We start from the raw sequence: 24,715 nt of genomic DNA on the forward strand, positions 1-24,715 counted from the left end.
CAATGGCTATTACCGAACTTCAATGGTCCATAGCAGTGACAACATGCATGATTTGTAGCAGACATAACAGACATACACTAACACAAAAAAGGCCTTTAACGTCACCCCAATAACGTCTGCCTAAAAAAAGCCCAACGTTAAAAATGACCGGTGGCATTTTTGTAAATAACGAGACCTTTTTAACGTCTGACGTGGAGCGGGCAGACGTTACTTAACGTCTGTTAAAAAATACCCCGACGTCACTCAAAAAAGGACGTCCCTTGACGTCGGACCAGCGCGCGCCAGACGTCCCTTTACGTCGGCCCCTCCCACCCCCGACGTCACTTAACGTCGGACATAACACCCCCGACGTTAAGCTTTAGTTTATCTCTGCGTGAAACGCAGAAACCCTCGCGCTGTTCATCGTTTCCGCGAGAGTTCCCGCCGGCGACGCCATTTCCAACCCCCTCCAGGTGAGTTTTGAAAGGTTTTCGCCATCAAACTTGTTGGGGTTTGATTATGGGTTGATTTTACGCGTTTTGAACCGATTATTTTCCATTTTCATCCCCATTTGCAGCGTTTTGAGATTCGTCCCACTTGCTCTTTGTTCCCATTTGGCCAGCAATGTGTGGAGACCCTAGACTTCCTCTCAAAGTTCGTCTTTTAATTAGAAGAGGTTAGTTCGTCCCACTTGCTAGTTCATTTTATGTTTTTTCCCACCCACCAATTAAACAATACCTTAGTCTAATTATTGTCCATGTAGATTTGGGATGCTTCTCGTTGCAAGAAGATAAGGTCTATGGAGGGTCATCGGTTACGTGTTGGAGCCTTGGCCTGGAGTTCATCTCTTTTGTCTTCTGGCGGCAGGGATAAGAATATTTATCAAAGAGATATCCGTGCACAAGACGATTTTGTCAGTAAACTGTCAAGGCACAAATCAAAGGTCAATCTTGTTTTTATTTCTTACAGTTTCATCTTGTCTAACTATTCTACTGTACATGATATCCAACAACATATTGATTTTCCTTTTTGTTTCTTTAAAGGTTTGTGGACTGAAGTGGTCTTATGATAACCGTGAGTTGGCATCTGGAGGAAATGACAACAGAGTATGCAAGTGCAAACTTAAGCATTCTTTTGAACTATTATTCTTTATTCTCATGCACAAGTACTAATAATTTTTTTGGCAGTTGTTTGTATGGAATCAACACTCAACTCAGCCTTTCCTCTTACATGGAGTCAGTCATCTCCCGTCACCCTTAGAAATCCAGTTCTGGCGGTAAAATCATTATTTGCTCTATCATTGTATAGAAACTGAGACATTACAATGAAAATAGCTTATCTAGAGTTTATTATACTACTGTAAAGTTGTAAAAAATGCCTAAATTAAATGTCATTTTAGTTGACCATTCATAGTTGGGAGGTATGATTCTTTAAGTTTCTTTCGGCCTATAAATTGTTTTAAGAACTTGTGGCATTTACCACTTCAAATATTAAGACATTTAGAGATACATTTTCTTAAACAATACCTGCTCTGCGCTTTCCATTTTCTTAATACAAATAAAATGGTGTTCAACCTTTATATTTGGCAGGTTTGCAATCTCGTGTGGTCTAAAAATATCAACGAACTAGTAAGCACACATGGTTACTCCCAGATCCAGATAATTGTTTGGAGATACCCCACAATGTCAAAGGTACACCATCTACTATGATAAGATGTATCTCTTTTCTTATTTTTACTTTATTCAAACCTGCTTTACCACCATTTTTGGTCCTTTGATGCAGCTGGCCACTCTTACTGGCCACACATACAGAGTTCTCTATCTTGCCATTTCTCCAGATGGACAGGTATTTCAGTTCTTTAACCTATTCCTTTTTCATCACTCTGTCTTTGATTATGAAAATGAGTTCTTTGTCGTATCATCTATATGTTGTGTTTCTGCTTGTGATGAGTTATACTGTTTCAGACTATTGTAACTAGAGCTGGAGATGAAACACTTAGGTTCTGGAATGTATTCCCATCCCCTAAATCACAGGTAATTTACTCATTTAAAGATGGATAAAAACAATTGAAGCCCTGCGGCTTTTTTGTATTTGTGAATATAGTACGTTTAGTCATACTAGGAACTCTATCACTATTACTTTGACTAGAGATACATTAAATTCACTTTAAATAGTTTTTATGACAGCTGCAGTTTTCATTTTTCTTTCTTGTACTTTTCCCCTTTGAGAAATAACTTTTAATTTCAAGTTGTTTTGCATTTTATTAAAATGAGTGGTGTATCATTACTTGAATTTATCTATTTTATGTTTGTTCCTGGAAAGAAACTAAGTATATAGGACAATTATTATTTGTGCATATGAAAAATGCTTTATATATCTTGTTCACGTGGGATTAAAAAATATTTAACCAAAAATACAATTATATACTGCAAAAACTTGATCAACAATCATCATGCCAATCCTTTTACTTCATGTCATATATTGCTTAAATATGTTTGATTGATGGTTAATCATCTAGTTATCTCTGCCAACCTTAGTAAAATGATTTAGTGTTTAGATTGGATTGATGGTTGTTCTCATCAAGTGATGGGAATAAATCCTTTTATGTTAAATTTCACATGATCATCCCATGTAAAAAATTTCAGGTGTATGGATGTTGTAAAAACAGTCAATTTTTTTTTAAAATAGAGCAGTTTAACGTCTGGTGTGCTCTGACAGACTTTATTTAACGTCTGACCGTACCAGGGCCGACGTTATTTAATGTCTGATGGGCTCTGACAGACGTTAAATTGCTCAGATTTTTGGCTCATTTCAGCGCGAAAATTGACGTCTGCTGTTATTGGCCCGACGTTGAATAACGTCAAACTCTTAATGGACCGACGTCAAGTGACGTCTGCTATTTTTCTGACGTTATTTTGACGTCACCCGCTACGACGTCGGTGTTTGGACAGACGTCAAAGATCGAAAATATCGGACGTTAAAAGGCTTTTTTGTGTTAGTGATAGCCGACGTCAATTGCACAAATTCATTGTATTTATAAGTTCAAAATATTTGTTAATGAAATAACCTAGTACTAACTTACATAATAAATCTATAACAATAATTTATAACAATATATAGAAGTGATTCCCCTTTTTGTGTCCATTTTTCAAAATATCGATTTTACCCCTTTAAATATAATAATTTATTAAATTTTAAAAAATTGACGGTTACTTTTACAAATTTTTTATAAAATCATATGTTTCTATTTCTTCTCTTCTTCTTTATTTATTAATGGTTATTCTTTTATTTGTTCTGATATATTTCACTTTATTTTTAATAAATATAATTTTAATATATATATATATATATATATATATAAACTTAATAACATTATAATATTATCACCTATTAATATAATATCACGCATATTTAAAAATTGTATACACACAGGCGCGATAGCGCTTATCGCGCCTGTGTTACGCTAGTTATATTTTTATATTGAAATTTCATATATTCTTTATAAAGTAATTTTATTTTTTTTCACAAAAATAATTTTGGAATAAAAATCTTTTTCTTTCCAAAATTTTTGTCTATTTATTTCTTTAAGAGTTTCTTTTAATAAAAGTTGTCTTTATCCACTTATAAGTGAAACATTATTAGACATTCAATTAACTTAAAACCTTTTCTCAAATATATTTACATCTCTTATATAACTTGCACTTGGTGTATATATTAAAGTTGTTACAATATCTTCTTCTTAATTAGTTTATAATTTAATATTATTTAAGATTTTTCTTTTTGTAGAGTACATAAAGTATCCTACTAATCCTTTAATTGCCATGTGAAACTTGTATTATAGCTATGATTGAATCTTAATCTCAACATCTTTCAGTTTTATAAGTATTTGTTGTCTTAAATATTTAAGACGTTAATTTAGTGTATATGATCCATTTAATTCGTGTAAATTTCATTCTACAATATTCAACCTAGTATAGAAGTGAAATAATCTAATTGAATATCAATATAAGTGAAATTTAGAAAATAATTTCTTAAGTTAGAAGTACTTTTTACTTTGAAATTTTATTTTATTTGTGAACTCCATTTTTATATAAGGTGTTCACTTATGACTTTTCTGTAGTTTTAATAACTACTTTAATATGATTCCTCAATCTTTACTTCTAACTTCTTTAGTGAAAATATTGTTTAATTTATATATGGATTTTACCAGATGTATGAATATCATATTTAATTATGAAAAACTATATATAATTATGATTTTTTTTAATTTATTTTTATGGTAAGTAATTGATTTGACATAATATGTAAGACAGAATAATTTAGTTGTCTATGTAATTTTTTAACATTTTTTTCTGTCATTTTTTCTTCAGCTAATGAGTTTATTATTCCAAATATTTTACATAAATGTTTATATTCTTTACTATTAGAATTGTTATACAGTATGAATTATATATGATATAAAGTTTTATTTTATTTAATGGATTTTATCGATATATATTATTGGAATTGTTATAAAATATGAATTCTAATATAAAATTTTATTTTAGATAAGATTGATGTTCAATATTATAAAAACTAAACATTTCTTTTTGCTAAGGAGTTATATTATTATCTTTTATTTTTTGTATGTATTTATTTGTGTATGAGTCAGACAATTTAATTGTTTTTATTTAATATATTTATTTTTATTATTAAAAAGGTTTTAAAATAGATTTTTTTCTGAACATACATCTTTCTGCATTATTGAACGGATGGATTAAAATATAATTATATAAAATAATGTTTAATTACTTGTTTGTTTCTATTTTTGTCAAAAAAAAGTGTTAAATTGATCACTCAATCTTTTGTCTTAATTTAATTTAGTTTTGAATTTTGAAAAATTAATGAGTTTTTATAAAAACTGATATTAGAATTATATTAATTACACAAAAAAATAAATCATCATTATTAACTCTTTCAATTTTGATGAAAAATTATGAATCCATTCTAAGATATTCAACAAAAAATATTAAATTGTATCAATTTTTCAAAATTAGAAAGGACTAAAATAATATTTTTGAACAAAAACAAAGACAAAACGAATAATTAAATCTAAAATAAATATATTTTTCAGATGATAAAAAAAAGAAAAAATATAAAAGCTAAAAAATGAGTGAAAGTTGCAAATAAATAAGGAAGCAAGGTTAATTCATAATTAAATATGTTAATATTTTAATAATATTTGTTTATATTTCAATAATATAAATCATTAATATATATATATATATATATATATATATTATACTTGACATTTTTAGAGAGAAGAAGGATAAACTTTATTTTATTTTATCTTATCCGATAATAAAGTTTGTAAAAAGAATTGTTTGCTATCATAAGAATTTATATTTTTTTATGAAATATCACACTTATAAATGCATGACTCATGAGTCTAATATTCTTATGCATTACAGGGAAGCTCAAGCACATTCTGAACATAATCTTATTTCATTGAAAAATATATATATTTATTAGTAACTAATTTTAGTGGTCAAAATTTATTAGTAACTATAATGATCAATTTACTTACCAATTTACAAAATAAAAAATTATTAGTTATCAAAATACTCACTATTATGAATGAAAAATTATAATTGGTCTAAAAATTGATTTCTAAAGTTTAACTACCAAGGTTTTAGTTACAAAAAAAAATTGATCACTATACATTAACTATCTTAGTTTTTACTACCAAAAAAATTAGTTTATAAAGTTTCTAATTAATTAGTGATCAATTTAGCGACCAATTATAATTTTTTATTCACAATAGTGACAATTTTAATAATCAATAATTTTTTATTTTATAAATTAATATTTAAATTAGTCACTATAATAACTAACAACTTTTAATCACTTTGCTAATGGAACATTTTATTGTAGTGTTTGATCTTCCAATAAAAAAATAATTGATACATAATTATGAGCTTCTAATATAATAATACATAATCTATATTACACTTTATTCAAAATATTATCACTTATTAATATAATATTATAGATATTTAAAAAATATATATACACACAGAATAATAATATAATGTCTATGTTTACCTTAATAGTATGAAAGAGGTTGTTAAATTGGTAATTTTTAACATGGTATCAAATTAGCCTCTCTCTTTTTTTTCTTTTTCCATAGGTGGCTTTGAAGAAACACTCTGGCGTTATCCATGTGTTGTGTGTCCATAGTATATACAAAACAGCATCATAATAGGAGCCATTGAATCGCACGGTTATACATGTATATATAGGTTTCTCTTTCCTGAATCCCTTGACGTAACGCACGATTTCCCCTCGGTTCTCTATTGTGTCTTGTAATATTATGTAATCTCATCACCCGCGTACGTTCACCCTCGTCTCATGGCTCCGCTTTCGTATTCCTGATCATTCTTCATCCATCTTCTTCTTTTTCTTTTCCTTGCGAGGGTCATGGAATCGAAGAACAAACCCAAGAGGTCCTTATTCACGTGTCTCAAACCAGCCACGTGTCTCATGGATGTGTTGCCTTCATCACCCCCTGCGCCCAAACGCAGCGCCAGGGATCCCTTTCTCTCCTATCTCGCCGTCGCTGACAAGCACGGCGCCGTTTTGCCCGCCATGCTTTCCTCCATGTTCGGAGTCGGAGATATGTTTCAAATTCGCCGGAGAAAGTGGAAGGCCATCAGATCTGCTTTGAACGAAACCTCTTTGGTATCCTTTCTTCTTCTTTTCATTTCTCATATATATTAATTTCCTCTTCTCGCTCCGATAATCTCAATTTGTTTTTTATGGTTTTCGTAGATGAGGTTGGTTGTTAAAAGAAGGAAAGCAAATAAGAACAGATTATCCTTGTCATCAACATCAGTGCACAAAGAAAACACTGAAAAGATCTCAGCCCCTAAACCTAATAAAAGCGGTTACGGAACTTGTTCAAACGTTGCATCCCCTATTTGCTCTTCATCTTCACGCGCCTCTTATCGTCTAACCTCCTCCGTTTCTTCACTGAGCACCGGTCACGTTTCGAGGTTTTCCGCTCCGCAAGCACTGCCATCACCAAATGTTGTGGCGAAGCCGAAGCAACGTGGCATCGATCAAGATAAGAAAGTAGTCTATGATTCAAACATGGCTCTGTGTTTTGTGCTTTCATTTATTCTGTTGATTTTGATGGTGTGGGGAAAATTTATTGCTATACTATTCACTTCGTTGTGGTTGTATCTTGTGCCTCGTTGTGGAAGAAGAGCGAGATGCAACCAGGGTGATTTGTGTGAGGGGAGTGAGTTAGAGATGGCTAAAAGTAATAGTACTAAGAAGAAGGTTGTTATCTATGGAATAGGTGATTAGGATTGTGAGGAGCCATAGTTATCTCTCTCTTACCTTCTTCAGGCTCGATCTCTTCGAAGTTTCGAAGTCAGATAGGGGTGGGGGGTATGGTAATGTTTATTCGTGGGATATGGGAAAACCTTGTTCATGATCTTGGTTTAGAATTTAATCAATTGATTGTGCAAGATATGGTTTCTTAGTTCAATATCTATTCTCCTATTTTAATTAATTTCCTAGATTTTTTACAATTTATTTCAGGATTTAAACTCTTTTGGTAAATAAAATATGAAGTTAAAATTTTTTATGGATATAAGATGCAAAGAATTGATTACACTTGTGATTACACCTATTCCATCTACTCCAAACTCGCCGATCAACCCAAAACACCTTCTTAAAAGTCATAATAATTAAAAACACCATAAAAGCCATAATAATTGAACTAAACTCTGATTTTTGCTTCATAGTTATTAACTAAAAAATCATAATCATCTAAATAATTTTTAAAAAATAATTACTGGACACCTAAAATATTCATCAACATTTTAAATACATCTATATGTGTAAAAAAAAAAGAGATAAAAAGTAAATATAAATACTTAATACATATATAAAAAATATATAAAATTAGGGGCAAATTGAAATATAAGCATAGACAAACGCTCTTTATTTTGTTAAAATCATTATCAAATGTGAAAAAAAAAATTTGGACTCCTTAATCCCCTAATATATTTTTCCTAATTTTCCACCCTTATTTATTTAAAAGATTCATCGATACTTTAAATATTTTTTAATTAAAATCTGAAATTAAAGTTCCTAATTTTTAATTATAACATTCAATTAATAAAATTATTTATAGATAATATAATATGTTTATATTATCTTTCTCTCCTAAAACGTGCAATAAACCATTACCATAAATTTCTCTTACTCCAATAAAATGCAACTCTACACCTTCCTTTCTCTCCTAAAAATAATTCTTAATTGTAAAATTAATACCAAAATATGTATCATAAATAATTTAGTATCATTTTCGATGGTATCATAAATGAAAACTAAATTTCCTGTGGAATCAAATGGAGTTTATACGTGTATCATTGTCTATCATTCACTAATATCACCACATAATCTAATACTACTAACCACATAATCTAATATTACTAACATGTTTCTCATTTATAACAACACTTTAATATTACACTGAGAATCTCTTTGTATATGCCTATGTCAAATCTTTATGTCTTGGCAACAACGATTCTTTCTCTTACATCCACCTCACAACTCTTAATATTACTGCTATAATAACTTTTTATAACATTTAATTCTAAATAAATAATTGTTTATTATAAATATTTTTTATAATTAAAATAGTCAAATCAAAGTTATAAATAACTTTTATGGTGCCAAACTATAATTTTTTATGCTTTGATACGAGTCTAGGAATTATATTCATAAACACCAAAAATCATTAAAATACAAAAATCCTCCGATTTAATACATAAGATTATTTAATTTATATTTTAAAATAAGTTGTCCCCATTAAAATTAAATGGTTCATATTTTTAGTTTTGGATGAACTTGAAAATATGTTTAAAATCATTAAAAGAATTTACATAATTACTATCAAAATTTGACTGATGAAAATAAATATGTTGATAAAATCAAATTTACATTACAAAACTATCTTCAATTAAAAATCAATTTTAGAAACTAAAAATAATTAGTCATTATAGTGACCAATTTAGATATCAATTTATTAAATTAAAAGTTATTGCTAAAATAGTCACTATTATAAATAAAAAATTGTAATTAATCTTTAAAATTAGCTACCATGGTTTTAGCTACCAATGAAAATTGATCACTAAAAATTAGCTAATTTTAAAAATCAATTTAATTATCAATTATAATTTTTTTATTCATAATAGTTACTATTTTAGTAACCAATAATTTTTAGTTTGTAAATTAATATTTAAAGTGGTCATTATAATCACTAATAATTATTGGTCACTAGAATTGATCATTATTTAAAAGTTTTCTTATAGTATTATCGATGAATTTTATCAATAAATTTAGAATTTTAATTATTGACAAGAATATTCATTACTAAATTTAAATTTTTTAACCATTTTATTCCTTTATGTAACATATCTATCAATAAATTCTATTTGTAAATTATGTTAATAATTTATAACTGTTGCTATTGAAGAATTTGTTCATCGATAAATTTTGTCGATAAAAATAGTGGCACACTTTTTGTTTTGGGTTTTGACCAATTCTTGTAAAATCCATTAATAATTTATAATTCTTATTATCGACGACTTTGTATGTCGATAAATCCATTGGTAAAAAAAATAGCAAATTTTTTGCCAAATCTAATAAGTTTTATAGATATATATATATATATATATATATATATATATATATATATATATATATATATATATATATATATATATATATATAAAATTAAGTGTGATGAATGGAAAGAAGAATAAGAAAAAAAGGAGGAGGAGGTGGAGAAGTCGATGCCAATGGCAACAAGGTGGTAACATTGTAACAATGGAATGGTGGTGGTGGTTAGGGATGGGACAAGGACGAGTTTCATTATCTCATACTCATTACCAAATAAAATATTCATCTACATACCCATACCCAATGAATATAAAGTTTTTTTCCATCCCCAATGGGTACCAGTATACTCGTACTTGTGTTTGTACCTGTTTTCTTACTATTTTAATATTAATTAATTTTTATAAAAAAAGTCACGACAAAGGAAATATAATATTATCCAAAAGACGTATTCTAGTTTCTTTGATTTCAAATTTAGAAAAAATTTATACTAGAGTACGGAAAAAAAATTCATGACAACTATTGTGTCCCCTTACTTTCAAAAGCAATGGTCTCAAGTAGGCTTTTGTAAAAGCCCTACCCCGGGAAAAAAGAAAAAAGAAAAGAAAACTATTTTATGATGTTGGAAAAAGGGTTGTGTGAAGTACATGAAAATTGTGGAGCATACTCATAATAACATTCACATGTAGTTGTTCTCTTAGGCTTGGTGGTGTTTTTGAATCTTCATGGAAGAGTGCTTTAAGACTGAAATTTATTTGTTAAAAGTTATTCATGTACATTGTTATTTATTGGACCATACTAATGTAGAAGGTAGATGATGTATAGGTTGTAGAAGATGTTAAGTTATGCTATAAGGAATTCTTTTTGATGTATACTAGAAAAGTAGTTTCAATATCTGGTTTGGTCTTATATTTCTACAATTGGAACAAAATTTACAAAAATTGTACAAAGATTCTTTCCCATCACCCTAATTATTGACCCATGTGGTCCACACATGTGTCAAATTTGGTTCGTTAATTTTGTTTCAACAATAGTCAACCTATTCAAGCACTTTGGTGGGCCTGTAATGAAATTGGTGGTGGATAGGAACTACAACCCATTGCTTATTAAAAAAAAGTAGATGGTCAAAAGGTTTTAAAAAATAGTACAAAAAGTCCTTTCTTGGTCCCCATTTATTTATAGGCTTAATTATCATTTTGGTCCCCTAATTTGTTGGTTTTGTTCATTTTGGTCCCCTTATTATTTTTTTGTTCAATATTGTCCTCTAATTATTCAAAAAGGTTCAATTTGGTCTCTGCCGTTAAGTTGACGTTAACACTGTCTTCGTACATGTCACGTGTCATTTTGTGGAATTTTGTAAATTTTTTTATTTTTTTTATTTTTATTAAAAATAATAATAATAAACCGTCACGTGTCACTTTATGGTTATGACACGTGTCAATTTGAGATTGTTTTATTTAAAAAAATATATTGCCACGTGGCATGTCATGATTGTGCCACATGTCAAGCTAACATTGGTTGTTTTCAATTTAGTCCTCTATTTGAATTTTTGATTCAATTTAGTCTCCCAATTTTTTAAAATGATTCAATTTTGTGCTCTCCAATTTGAGACTAAATTAATAATTAAGCTTAATTACAATTTATACATTCATGTTAAAATATTTTTTTATCATTTATACATCAAATCACTCCCTAAATACTCATATTATTTTATTTCTTACATTTTTCACTTGTAATTTTTTACACTTAAAATTTTGTACACATGTAAAAAATAATAATTTCAATAGTTAGATGGAGTAATTTGATGTATAAATATAATAAAAATTATTTTAACATGTATATATAAGTTGTAATTAAGCTTAATTACTAATTTGGTCTCAAATTAGAGAGGACAAAATTGAATCATTTAAAAAAATTGGGGGACTAAATTGAATCCAAATTGTAAATAGAGGGACTAAATTGAAAACAATCAATGTTAGTTTGACACATGGCACAATCGTGATATGCCTAGTGACACTTTTTTTTAAAATTAAAATAATTAAAATTAAAAAAAAAAATTATCAAGTTGACACATGGCAGAACCATGACGTGACACGTGACAAATTTTTTTAAAATAATAAAAAAAATTAAAAATTTTAAAAAAAATTTTAAAAAATTTAAAAAATTGAAAATTCCACAAAATGATACGTGGCATGTATGGAAACGGTGTTAACGTCAACTTAACGGCAGAGACTAAATTGAACCTTTTTAAAGAATTAGAGGACCAAATTAAACCAAAAAATAAAAAGGAACCAAAATGAATAAAACCAATAAATTAGGAGACCAAAATAATAATTAAGCCTTATTTATACATGCAACAATTATCTATGAGATCTGTTGGACTTTTATTTTGGAAAACACTCAACCTATTCAACCACTTAGGGTTCATAAGCATTGAATTGTAATGACATTGGTGATGGATAACAAGTACAAGTCATTGGCTTGTTAAGAAAAAAGTTTAATGTAACATTTGACATAATTGTACAAAAACTCTTTTCTCCTCCCCACTTATTTACACATGTGCAACACTTATCTATCATATAAGTTCTGACTTTTGTTTTGGAAAACACTCAGGCCATTGAAAATGTTAGGGTTCATAGACAGTGAATTATAATGACATTGATAATGGATAACAAGTACAAGTCACTAGCTCTTTAAAGAAAAGTTTAATGTAACAACATTTCAAAATATTGTATAACAATTATCTATTAAATTTGTTCTAATATTTTTTTTAGAACAATCAGCCTATTGAAGCACTTAGGGTTCCTAAGCAATTAATTCTAATGACATTGGTGTTGGCTAACAAGTACAGGTCATTAGTTCTTTAAAGAAAACTTTAATGTAACCATGTTTAAAATATTGTACAAACACTTCTTCCCCGCTCCTCACTTATTTACACATGTGCAACCATTATTATCAAATCTATTCTGACATTTTTTCCGGAGAACACTCGACCTATTGAAGCACTTGGGGTTCATAAGCAATTAATTTTAACGACATTGGTGGTGGCTAAGAAGTACAATTCGTTGGTTCTTTAAAGAAAACTTTAATGTAATGTTTCAAAATCGCACTCTCTTCAATCAATTATTCTCATGACTACATTCACCAACTTCACCACTTTTATTTATCATTCTTTTACTCCAAACACTGACGACAACCAACACAAGAGAAGGAAGAATCACATAATCAGATGTATGCTTCATTCACAAACCAAGGACGAAGCATTGGATGCTGACCTATGCTTTTCCTATGCTTCCTTCAATTTAGAAGCCAACTAATTAAAACAGAGGTATGCTTGGTTCACAGACGATGGACGAATAAAAACGACAAAGGATGGTGACCTAGGTTTTTCTTTTGCTTCCTTCTATTTGAAATTCATCCAATTAAACACACCCAATTTCGTCTCTACCTTAAAGAAGAAACAAACCGGTCAAGACTTAAAAGAAAATAAAGAAAAAATGTTTCAAGAAAAAGGCTCGTAGGTAATTTGTGTCAAATGTGTGAGTTCTTGCGGAGACAAATAAAAGACATTAGGGACACAAATAATGCCTTACCCCAATCCTTGATCTCTCGAGCTAGCTCCTTCCCGGTTTGCACATGTCATTTGATAGCGTACACGACTTGGACCGTTATGGGGTTACCTGCGGAGAGGGCTCCGACGATCAAGTCAGCAAAAAAGGCTCTCAAAAAATCAAATATTGTATTAGGGAATTAATGAAAGCATACCCCTTAATTGCTGGGGTTCACGTGTATTTATAGAGTCATTAATCGTGGCTACCACCTTTATGGACTGGGCCAACACTTGGATTCTAGATGGGCCTAGGCTTGGCCCAGGCCCTGGGTCAACGTATGTTGGTACTAGAGGCCTTATTTGCGATATTCTAAATTAGGTGTTACCGGTTCATTACGTACAGTCCTTTATAGGGGGCGGCTTGGGCCGCTATATTCTACTTGAATGGGTATTGATATATTACTTTTATTTATGGGGCTATGTCTAGACGGTTTTGGTCGTGTAATTGCCTTAGTCCGCCTAGGTATAATGTGTAAGAAAATGTGTTGAAATAACATTTTGGTTTTATTTATTTTTGACATATTATATAGGTTTTAGTCTATATTTTGAAATCCGATGAATATTAATTTTTGGGTGAGTATGGTGTGCTTAAGTCTTAACGTGTAATGTATATGAGTATGATATATGAAGTCCCAATGTCCGTTAAATCTTCTCCTTCTTTGAGTTCAGAGGTGATGGTTGGCATGACTATGACCATGACCATGACCAACTTCTTCCTAAAGCCCCATCTCATTCCCCTTCCCTCAAAATTCTTGTTCCCTAACACATTCAAACCCTCCCTTGCTCTTTCCCTTACAACAACTTTCTTCATCCCACACTTCTCCACAACCCCTCTCTCCTACGGACCCTCCCTCCGCAAAGGTACCATACCCTCCCACTCCCAATCCCAATCATCCCAAAACCAAAACGATGTCGTCCTCCGGGAAGAAGCCTTCACCCGCGTTTTCCTCCTCGCCGCTCTCCGCATCCCCTCCGCCGAATGCTCCGCCCTCGAAAGCCGCCTCCGCGGCCACCTCCTCAACTGGCCCCGCGTCCGCAACATCGCTCGCGTCCCCGGCGATGACCTCGACCCTAGCCTCGCTCCTCTCTTACCTCAGCCAATTAGTGGCGATGGCGAATTCGAAAACGAAGAAGAAAGAACTCTCGTCTCAGTGCAGCGCCGGATCCATGGCAAGGCCGACGGAGATGGCGACGTTCTGAGTCCCGTTCTGTACCGCGACAAACTGGCAAGGACGTTCAACTCGCGCGGATTCGTAAAGTTCCGGAACCTCGCGAAGATTTCGCGGCCGAACAGGAATAAGAAGAGGAAGAAGAGGAAGGAGGCGATGGAAGTGGAAGACGGTAGGCGCGTGGGGCAGAACGATTTTGCCGTGGTTGAGGTTGTTGAGGAGGAAGAAGAAGAAGATAGTGTTGGTATGAGGAAGTTGCTAGGAGAAGAATTTGTCAGTAGCAAGTGGAGGGGCTCGACGAGGTTGCTGCTTCTGGACGAACGCTACGCGGGTAGCGGTGTGGAGGAGCTGCCTGAGGCAATTAAGGTGGTGCTTCTGTTGTTTCAGTAGTCACTCTTTTCTATTCTATGAGTTTTCACTTTTTGCATATAAGCCTTTTCTGTGCCAATTGTTGTGTTATCAGTGTGATTTGTTTTTCAACTTTTTTTGTGTACATTGGCGAAGAAAATAGATGATTATAATTATAATGATTAAGGAACGTTTGGATAAACATTTCAGTAAACACTCTTGGGAGTAGCAAAATGAGATTGAAAAATAAAATAAAATTCTAAAATTAGTTTAACCATAGACATTAACATTTATAGAAGCTGACGTGAGAGAACGTTTACAAATTAGTTTATGTATAAACTGGTTTTAGTTTATGAAGGAACTCATTTAATTTTTCATTTTTATTTTCTTGTCTTTAAAGTATTATGAAAATGTTTATCCAGACAGGTTCTAGGCATGTTCAAATCATGCATGTGATTGGTGATGCTGTTGGTACAGCGAAGTTCCTTGTAAATGCTCTAGCATTGAATTAGGGAAGTCACATATTTTCTGTTTACAAAGTTGACTAGATTTACTTCTCTGTGTTTAGCCATAATGTAGCTTCCCTTGACAAATTTTTGTGAGAGAGTTGTGTGGGTTCTAATCTGTCATTCATTTGACTGAAGGTATGTATGGTCAAAGAGCAATCATTTTACTTGGTAGTGCACAACCTTATCTAACCCAGTAAGGAGGGATTTCTTTTTTAATTTATCGTGGCAAACACTTCTATGGAACTGGGAGGTTTCTTTTCCTGCTGTTGGTCAAATTGGATGGTCATTAGTAATAAAGGAGGTATTCAATCCATAAATATGCAATACATTGTGATGCTATGGTGTATGTAATCTGAAATCATATTGGTCTAACTGTCATGACCTCTTGTTTGACATTCTTTTTAGTTTATGCTTTACTCAGGCTATCTTGGCCTTGGTGTAAGTTTAGGGTTATTTTGGTAATACTTGCGGAAAGCTTATATTGTTTGTCCTCGAAGTACACAGTACCAATCTTATTTAACCGCTCATCTACAAGTTTCAACAGTGGTAGGTCAAAGGTGAACTAGTGAGCAGTTACCAAACTATATTTAGTTTAGAATTTTCATTAGATACTTATACTATTATTGGCCTGATGTTGGGTATCTCCTCATTTTTCATGCTCCATCTTAGTTTAAAATGGGATAAATCACAATTATGTGCATGTTTTTTTTATTAATAATTTTTTTTTCTATGTGCTTTTGGCATCTAGTATTTTATCCAATCACTTATATTTTCATCCTGTCTATAGGCTGTTTTGAAGGAGTATGCAGAAAAGAGTACAATGTTGACCCTTGAGCTAGTTAGATGCAAGCTGACACTATTCTATGATTACTGGCAGATGACAGAGGTATATTATACCAAGGACACAGTATTATACACATAATCTATGTTTTGGTGTCTACATCTAAGTTTTCCTTTGTACATCCGGGTCACATCTGTGTTGGTCTATCACAATAAAATGAACTTCTCACCCATATGATTGGCTTGACTTGGACATTTACTTCTAATAAAAGTAGCATGACATTTCTGTTTCATTCCATGTTTTTTAACTGCAGGTACAAATTTTGTCATCTTGTGAAGATAGTTTAAAGTTATAGTCGATGTTTGATTTTGTTGGGAAATCCTACTACATCCCCTCAGTTCTTGGAGTGCGACTTATGCTGTTGTTGGGGAAACTTTGTGCCAATTAATTTTATTTCTAATAAAAATTATATGGCAATTCTGTTTCATTCCATGTGTCTATTTTTTAACACAACTAGAAATTTTGTCATCTTTTGAAGATTGGGTTTTAAGTTACAATTGATGTCTGGTTTATATTGTTGGGAAGCTTCATAGCCTGTTTCAATTCTTGGAGGTCAACTTATGGATTTGTTGGAGAAACTTCACTTAGTGCCAATTGATTTTAAAAGGAAATCTGATATGGTATTAGAGCTTATAGCTCATGTTGGTAATTGTCTATTATTTGATTGGCTCACTTGGTTTAGTTGGAATTTTGTGGAGGGGATACGGGAAGTCTCACATCACCTTCCTTAATTGTTCAAGTATAACTTATCTATCTATTGGGAAACTTTGCTTAATGCCATTGGTTTAGTATACATTTTGACATGGTATTAGAGCCTGTAGCTCATCTTGATAATTGCCTATTCTGGTAGACTCTTCAGTTCCGGTAGACATCTAGGGAGAAGGGGTTTTGGGCAGTCCCACATCAGCTCCTGCCTCAAATTTAGAGTGTGGCTTGTGTATTTGTTGAGCAACTTAATTTTATTGCACTTGGTTTTAACATAAAATCTGATATATATATCAGCAATTATATTTTAAATTTAAATTCATATTCATGTATGCAACCAAGAAACATTTTTTGTTACCAGTTTTACCTGTTTGGTGTTCTTTATTGAACTTCAACTTGTGAATAAAATAAAATGATCAGGTCAATATTATTGTTGCAGGTTTTGGAGACCTTGCTGCCTGAGGGTATGATTATTCCTTCAGCTTTTGAGACTGTTGGTCATATAGCACACTTAAATTTGAGGGAAGAACATTTACCATACAAGAGGCTAATAGCAAAGGTTTTTGTTTTAGAAATAATTTTTTGTTATTGCATTAAATGTGAAATGTAAAATGTATTACAAATTCTTATCTTAGTTAATTTATGAAACGCTACTTTCAAATTCAGGTTGTGCTGGATAAAAATAGGCCAAAGATACAATCGGTTGTGAACAAGATTGATTCCATTCAAAATGAGTACAGGACTATGCAGCTTGAGGTTTTAGCAGGGAACCACTCTCTTGTGACTACAGTAGTTGAAAATGGAATTCGCTTTCAGGTTGACTTAGCAACAGTGTATGCTCTTATTTCCATCCCTGACCAACTTAGAAGGCTTGATTTACTAATTGCTCAATTAATGTCATTTCATGAAATTTGTTTGGTATTGTGTAGGCATAACCTTGATGAAATACTCTGATTGTATTCTGTTTATGTAAGACTGGTGAAACAATTATATCCTTACCTGATCTGAAATCTATGTGTAGACTAGGAACCATGTGATAGGTAGAGACCAGCTACAAAGAGAAACTAAAAGGAAGGACTTACGTATGAAAATATTTCTATTACAGTATCATCAGAATCAAAGATTCTGGTATATTCTGTGTACAATGGTATATAAATGAAAAAGACTGACAGTTCCCATTCCAACCCTAATTCCAGCCTGCCTTCTTGTCTTCTTTGGCTTATAATCTCTCTCTCTCTCCACAACAAATCCACAATAAGCACTCCCCTCATGCTCTGCTGCTAGGTTTGTAAATAATCTTTCTTTGTCTCTACCTAAAATTGACCAGGTCGTCACACCTTTTACCTCTCCATATATACACCACAGTCATCTTGGGCCGTGGGGCTGCTTCACCATTAAGGGTGTGTTCGCTTGGTAGGATAGATTTAAAAGAGAGTATGAAGATGAATTTGTGTTAATTTGAGTGGATGAATGTGTTTTTTTGAGTGGATTTAGAGGGTAAAAAGAGTGGATTTGGAGATGAATTTTGTAAAAGTTAGTGAGTGATTGATTGATGTAATAGATTAAAAAAGTTTTAATAGATAAAAATTTGAAAATTACTAAAATATCCTTGATGGTAAAAATAAAATAAAATGATAATTAGATCAATTAAAAATATTAAAATTTAACAATATAGTAATTATCATTAATTATTATACATATTTATATATATTTTTATTATTATTATTTGCTTTTTAAAAACAAACATGGTCCAAAGGAAGAAAAACCATACTGTCATGGATCAAATCCACTCTGCAATGGATTTGGAAGACCCATTAGTTTAATAAAAAAGTGTATTTGGGACTATCATGGATCGGTTCCGGTTGCCATGGATCGAATCCACTCTCACATTTCCTCATAGATTGGTTCTGTCCTCATGGGATTGGATCCCTCTGCATCTCTTTCCTTTAAATTATTGCTAAAGGCAGACAATTAAAAAACAATGGATACAATTAAAATTTTTTATGTAACTAATATTACAATTAAAAATAATTACATAGACATGAGAAGTAAAATTGTAATAAAATATTCACAAAAAATAGTTATAAAATCTTTTAAATTTTATTGTTATAATCATACAATACAAACACTCTGAATTTTTCATCTCGACTGTTCATTATGGATAGTTTCTTGTAGATCATGGAAATTAAAAAGTTGGTTGAAGATAAGGTTCCATTGGTTAAAGTGGCAAAAAAATGTATATACAGAAAACAGTTGCAAAACTAATCTCCGATATTCATTGTTATAGATTACTAAGGCATTATCTGTTTAGATTGATTTATACCTTTCAAGTAAAGGTAGACGATGAGCCAAAATCTTATTTAGGAAGGAATAGTTCTGTATTAGGAAGTTTTTAATATTAATTTCAGATTAGGAAATTTTAGGTAATGGCGTTATGTTTGAGTGTTAGATAAGTCAGTGTTGTTAAAAAGCAGTTATGATGGCGTGCCAGGTCTCATGTGGTGCCCATACCAGATGTAGCTACCATGGCAGAAATGGTGGAAATATGGGTTAGGGTTGTTTGACCAGATCCAACCCAGTCCTTAATTAAAAAATCCCCTAGAAAACCAAATCGAGGTCCCAAACATTAAACAAAACTTAAACTGCTTCTGTAATAGGAGGCTTTGATAGCCTAGAATATAATTTGGACAGATACTATTCTGTTTTAGGAAGATTTTAGGTTATTATTATATTGATTTGGATTAGGCAGTTATATGTTATGATTGGTCTGTCCAAGATAGTGAATCTTGGTTATTGGAGGAGTACTAAAGTTGGATATATTCGGGTCTCTGCTGGACACGATACCCATTTAGGGTAAGAAACCTTACTTTGTTTCATCTTACTTGACAAGACCCATTAGCCCTAAATAAAAAGGGTGGATATTAACTGTTTCTAGGTTGATAAATATATATCTACAATATCATTGTAACAACACATTGAATGCTTCTAGCTTAGAGTCTCTCAATATCTTTAACTAGAACAATGATGCTACTGCTACAGTGATATACAGGTTGTGCTAAAGATTTGTAAAAGGCAACTAAGGCATTAGATTGTTATTCTGTGTTTTAAAGGTGGAAACTCTTTGGTAGGGAGACCCTGTTTTTGTACCCAAATCTGGCCTAAAAAAACAAGATTATTTCCATTATTATTCTGCGTTTATATCTTGAGTAAAACACTAGATAGGTTGCTTTGTCTCACTGGACCTCAATGTTGTTCAATAAAATAGCGCTTTAATATGGTGTTTTTGACTCCTCTGCCATTGGCAGCTTGTGAAGTGAGGCCAGTTAAAATGCTGGCACAGGCTGCATGTTTATGTGGCAGAACTTTGGCTTTCGGCCATCTGTCATTGATAACCTTACCGGACCTACAGTATTACAGTATTGCATGTGAGTCAGTTACTGGTTTCACCGTTTGCATATACTGATTATTGTTGTGAAATTTCATTCAAGGAATATGGGGTCTAAAATAAAAGGTAAATTAATATCTATTTTTTTCAAATTTCAAAACATACCCAGGAAATTAGGTAAAAAATAAATTGAAGAGTATGAATGACCACTTTTGTTTCCTTTCTTCTTTTTGTGCAGATATTGGAGTTCTAGGCTTGGAACTGAAAGACAAAGGCTTCTGAGTGGTTTCACACGGAAAGATGTTGTCTGTATGTGTCTACTCTTGTACAAGATGCATACTTATGTTATCATCACTTTCAATTTCTTTCATTATTGTCTCTTTGATTGTGGAATATAGCTGGTCAGGGCAATCTGATGTCAATTTCTACCCAGATTTAGTACTTATTCTAACAATGTCCATGGAGAGACAGCAACGGAGGATGATGGTTGATGCGGTGGACAACTGCAAATTAAGAATGGAAAAATGATAGAAAAGGGTTCCAAAGATTGATTGATATCTTTGTTGTTCCTGGTTATTTATAGAACAGTACTACATCAGGAATACCAATAGTGTAAAAAGAGAAGACTCTATCTAAGTAATTAATGTTAATAGGCAAAACAGCTTTTTGGGACTGACTTCTTAACCTATCTGATGAAGTTGGATAATCAAGATAAATTATTCTAACACATAAGATCATCAAATTCCTATACACAGAATCTGAACGCAAGTATGTCATCGAAGATGTAATTCTTTTGTAGTTTTCCAAATTTAATTCATGTGCATATCACCTGTTGGATAGTATTTTAGAGAAACTACTTAGACATTGAAATATACAAGACTGGCCAGAGATAAAAAATTCCGGAGGCTTGTTATGAATTTTCCCTAATCATTTGGTTAATTTAGGTAATGAATACCAAGTCTGCACTAACTTCTTTTAAAAGTTGCTGTCAGAGGTTTGAAATATTAACATATCCTTCCCCCTTGCATTATTATGGAATGTTCTTCTTTATGTTAATCGTGACGAAAAGAATATTCAAGGCTTGCTTATACATGCATCAACATTTGACAGGTGATGTTTTCTCGGGAGTTGGTCCCCTAGCCATATCTGCCGCGAGGATAGTTAAGCGTGTTCTTGCTAATGACTTAAATCCATATGCAGTTGAGTATCTGGAAAGAAATAGCGTTCTAAATAAACTTGAGAAGAAGATTAAGGTATGATGCTTGTTCAATGAGTATTTCCTTAAAGATGTTTTATGGACTTTTGCACATGAAGATATAATAATGAAAAAAGTATGTTGGAATTGGAATCCAAATTTGGATTTGCTATTTCTTGGTTCATTCATGTTAAAAAGCTCTGCAAATTATTCTTCTTCAACATTTTTGGACTTCTGTAGATTTTTTAAGCATAAAACTGCGGTGAATTATCTTAAAGTGTGAAGTTAAGAAGAATGGACACAAAAACACACGAAAAAATAAAATATAAAATGGCCTATTAGGATTTGAAATACTGCATCGGGTATGTCATCAGTGTCTTCAGGCACCACTCCTTTCTTGAATTGATCATGATTCATAGGACGTGAGTGATTAATGGTTAAAAAAGACGTGCTGATTATTTTAATGTTTTTCATGAATTGATGGAAAAACCCTGGCCGAAGTTGCATTTGAATCTGCATGTGACAGCAATACTTCTCTTGATGAAATTTTCTGCCAACTAAGGTCATTTGTTTGTTTATCTAGGTCTTCAACATGGATGGGAGAAGGTTCATTAAGTCTCTTTATGCCAGTGATGTTTCTCAGTCCATCACGCAAGTGGTTATGAACTTGCCAAGTGAAGCTGCAGAATTTCTAGGTTGCCTCTCTTGACAAGACCACTATTTCTTTATATTGACAATTTTTTTTTGCACTGTCCAATTTTGATCCATCCCACACTTCTCTTCTGGATGGTACTCTTAAATACGTGGAACTTCTCTTAATTTTTCCTCCAGCAATGGTTGATAGTTTTGGAGGGTAGGGTGAATGGGGGCAAACTGTTTTTTCCTTACTGTCTGGACTATGTTTCAAGTAGTTCTGAGTAGAATGAGGGTTGCAATGGTCTGTTCACTCCTCGTTGCTGCATACATACATAAATATATTCCTTTATTGAGCGGAATTGTTCGAAACCGCAAAAAGCAGTATGTATAGATAGTTAAAGCCTTGCCAAAAAGAATGTGAAGTTGCATATGATGTTCTCGATTTAACTACAGATCATGAGTCGAAATATTCCTTATGAAGGAGATAGTAAAAGCATTATCACTCGTTCCAATATTCCTACTCTCGTTTTAATTTTTTTGTCATAAGATAATCTTACTCTATAAACCTAATGGGGGTTAGAGTAAAAGCATTAACACTTATGCTAACAAGATACTCCCTCTTTTTTCTTGTCTTGAAAATCTCTCCATATAATTGCTTAATTAATGGCTTGGTCATTGCTTTGCTCTTTGTCTATCTGTTAGTGGAGAATTAGTTTGTCTCTGAATGAGATTAGTCACTAGAGTTGTCTTATGAAGTGAACACGTGCACTGATCAGGACAGTTGGGAGTTGCTGTACTTACTTTCTGTAGGAGTAAACACCGATAATATCTATATTTAATTTCTGAATATGCTTGGCTTCCTCTGCAGATGCATTTCGGGGAATATACAAAAATAGACCCAAGGATGGCGAATATACTTTTCCTATGATCCATGTTTATGGATTCTCCAAAGCGCGAGATCCAGAATTTGATTTTCACGAGGTTGGTCGCTGATATGGTGTATATTTATGTAGGGTCTTTGATTGGACATCGCTAATCACTTTTATCTTTTACTTTGTTGTTGGTGTTATTGTTGTATGTTGAACCTTATTCTAAAGACAACATCTTAAACCTCTTCTGGTGCAGAGAATAAGAATTGCTCTGGTAGAAGTAGCAGTCAACGTAGACGTGCGACGGGTACGACTTGTTGCTCCTGGAAAATGGATGCTGTGCGCATCATTTATTCTCCCTAAAAGTGTAGCATTTGCTAATACCACAGTTGATACCTAAACAGTATTTGATTCCTTGCTCGAAGTAAATTTTGTTCCGTTGCATTAGTGGTCTAAATTGATATTGTATATATTGGTAACATGAGGTATTTACTTTTTTAATATTCCAACCTCTAGGTCTCTAGCATTACTAATTAGTGGATATAGAAAAAATAACAAGTCCTTAATATTGAATTCTAAGAGCTGCAACCGGCTTGTTCTGAGTTTAATTTAAATTGCTTTTGTCCTATTGAAATAGGACCAAATTGTTATACTATATATGATTATTTCATATCATTAATGTGATCTCGGCATATGTCATTCAAGCTTTCAAATTCTTTTAAACGTAAGGAAAAGAACGTTTATTGTACAACACAAAGGAAAAGAACGTTTATTGTACAATTATCGAATGGACCTACTACTAGTGCGACCCAGTGCCTTGTACCTATGGAAGAATGAAGACACCGCAGAGTCTCAACGACAAATCCCAACAAAAATAACATGTTATTAAATTTGAATTTCAAGACCAAAATATCTTGAACTAAATCTGATTTTGAAGTTTCACAGCAAAGAAGATCCTTTCATGTCACTTATAGTGGGTCTTGAATTTGCTCCCAGAAGTTTCTTGTACAGCTGACGCTTAGCTTGTTCATGCACAGCTAACGGGGTCCACTGCATCTCTATTCTCTCTCATCTTGGGTGTGGCCCCATGCTGCTTGACATGTCTCCTCTCAGACCTCAATTGAAGTACAGGTTGGTACTCATTTAGTTTCATTTACGATTTATGAAATGCCTTGTCTTTTTGCTTAGTGATTATAAACTAACAAGACTGTTTGTATAGTACATTGTTCCATAAATTGAGAAAAGCAAAATGATATTTGGACGAGTGAGTTACAATTTGGTGACAAAGGTTCTCTCTATGAATGTGCTAGACTAACTCTATTGTTGTTAGACGATCCCCACCCCCAATAGGACCTGTGTGTGTACACGATGGACCTTTATGATGTACATGTACGTACGTATATACGTATATGATCTGTAAAACTGTGATAGGTCGCAGGTGGAGGACAGCTGAGGGATCTGTGGGTGCGGGTTTTATTTACTGGGAGTCTGGGGCATCTGCCAGACACATTGCTTTTATGTCTGGGCCTTTTGTTTTATAATTGTTTTGCTTTAGGCAGGTCCAGCACAACTACCAGGTGACAGTGACATTTTCATGCATAAAAAAAAACACGCCCTTTCTGTTCTGCAATGAATGCTCTCTCAAGCACTACTCACTCAATTGTTTGATCCTGTGATCCCTGGATGGTCCGGGTAACACTAGCCGGGCGGCCCAGGCAGTAGAAATGCTATTCTACGATCCTGTTCCTTTCATCAAAATCTTGTGTGATACATGTACTATATATATCCAACCCT

At 32.4% G+C, this 24,715-nt stretch overlaps 2 protein-coding genes across 2 annotated transcripts; both read left to right on the forward strand.

Annotated features, from left to right (window-relative positions):
- The first annotated feature begins 735 nt into the window (after nucleotides 1-735).
- LOC114184691 (protein FIZZY-RELATED 2-like) lies at nucleotides 736-7,458 on the forward strand. Its single transcript, XM_028072005.1, has 9 exons — nucleotides 736-922; nucleotides 1,023-1,085; nucleotides 1,167-1,195; nucleotides 1,240-1,255; nucleotides 1,569-1,670; nucleotides 1,762-1,824; nucleotides 1,944-2,012; nucleotides 6,149-6,699; nucleotides 6,790-7,458. Exons 1-8 carry the CDS (start codon nucleotides 779-781, stop codon nucleotides 6,218-6,220), a joined length of 558 nt encoding a protein of 185 aa, XP_027927806.1. The 5' UTR covers nucleotides 736-778; the 3' UTR covers nucleotides 6,221-6,699; nucleotides 6,790-7,458.
- Nucleotides 7,459-13,883: 6,425 nt separating this feature from the next.
- LOC114185348 (tRNA (guanine(37)-N1)-methyltransferase 1) lies at nucleotides 13,884-23,529 on the forward strand. Its single transcript, XM_028073017.1, has 9 exons — nucleotides 13,884-14,799; nucleotides 16,078-16,176; nucleotides 17,276-17,395; nucleotides 17,503-17,669; nucleotides 20,460-20,530; nucleotides 21,332-21,474; nucleotides 22,000-22,111; nucleotides 22,921-23,033; nucleotides 23,178-23,529. Exons 1-9 carry the CDS (start codon nucleotides 13,900-13,902, stop codon nucleotides 23,319-23,321), a joined length of 1,869 nt encoding a protein of 622 aa, XP_027928818.1. The 5' UTR covers nucleotides 13,884-13,899; the 3' UTR covers nucleotides 23,322-23,529.
- The last annotated feature ends 1,186 nt before the right edge of the window (nucleotides 23,530-24,715 follow it).

Source organism: Vigna unguiculata, chromosome 5 (genome assembly GCF_004118075.2).
Source record: "Vigna unguiculata cultivar IT97K-499-35 chromosome 5, ASM411807v1, whole genome shotgun sequence".
Lineage (NCBI taxonomy): Eukaryota > Viridiplantae > Streptophyta > Magnoliopsida > Fabales > Fabaceae > Vigna > Vigna unguiculata.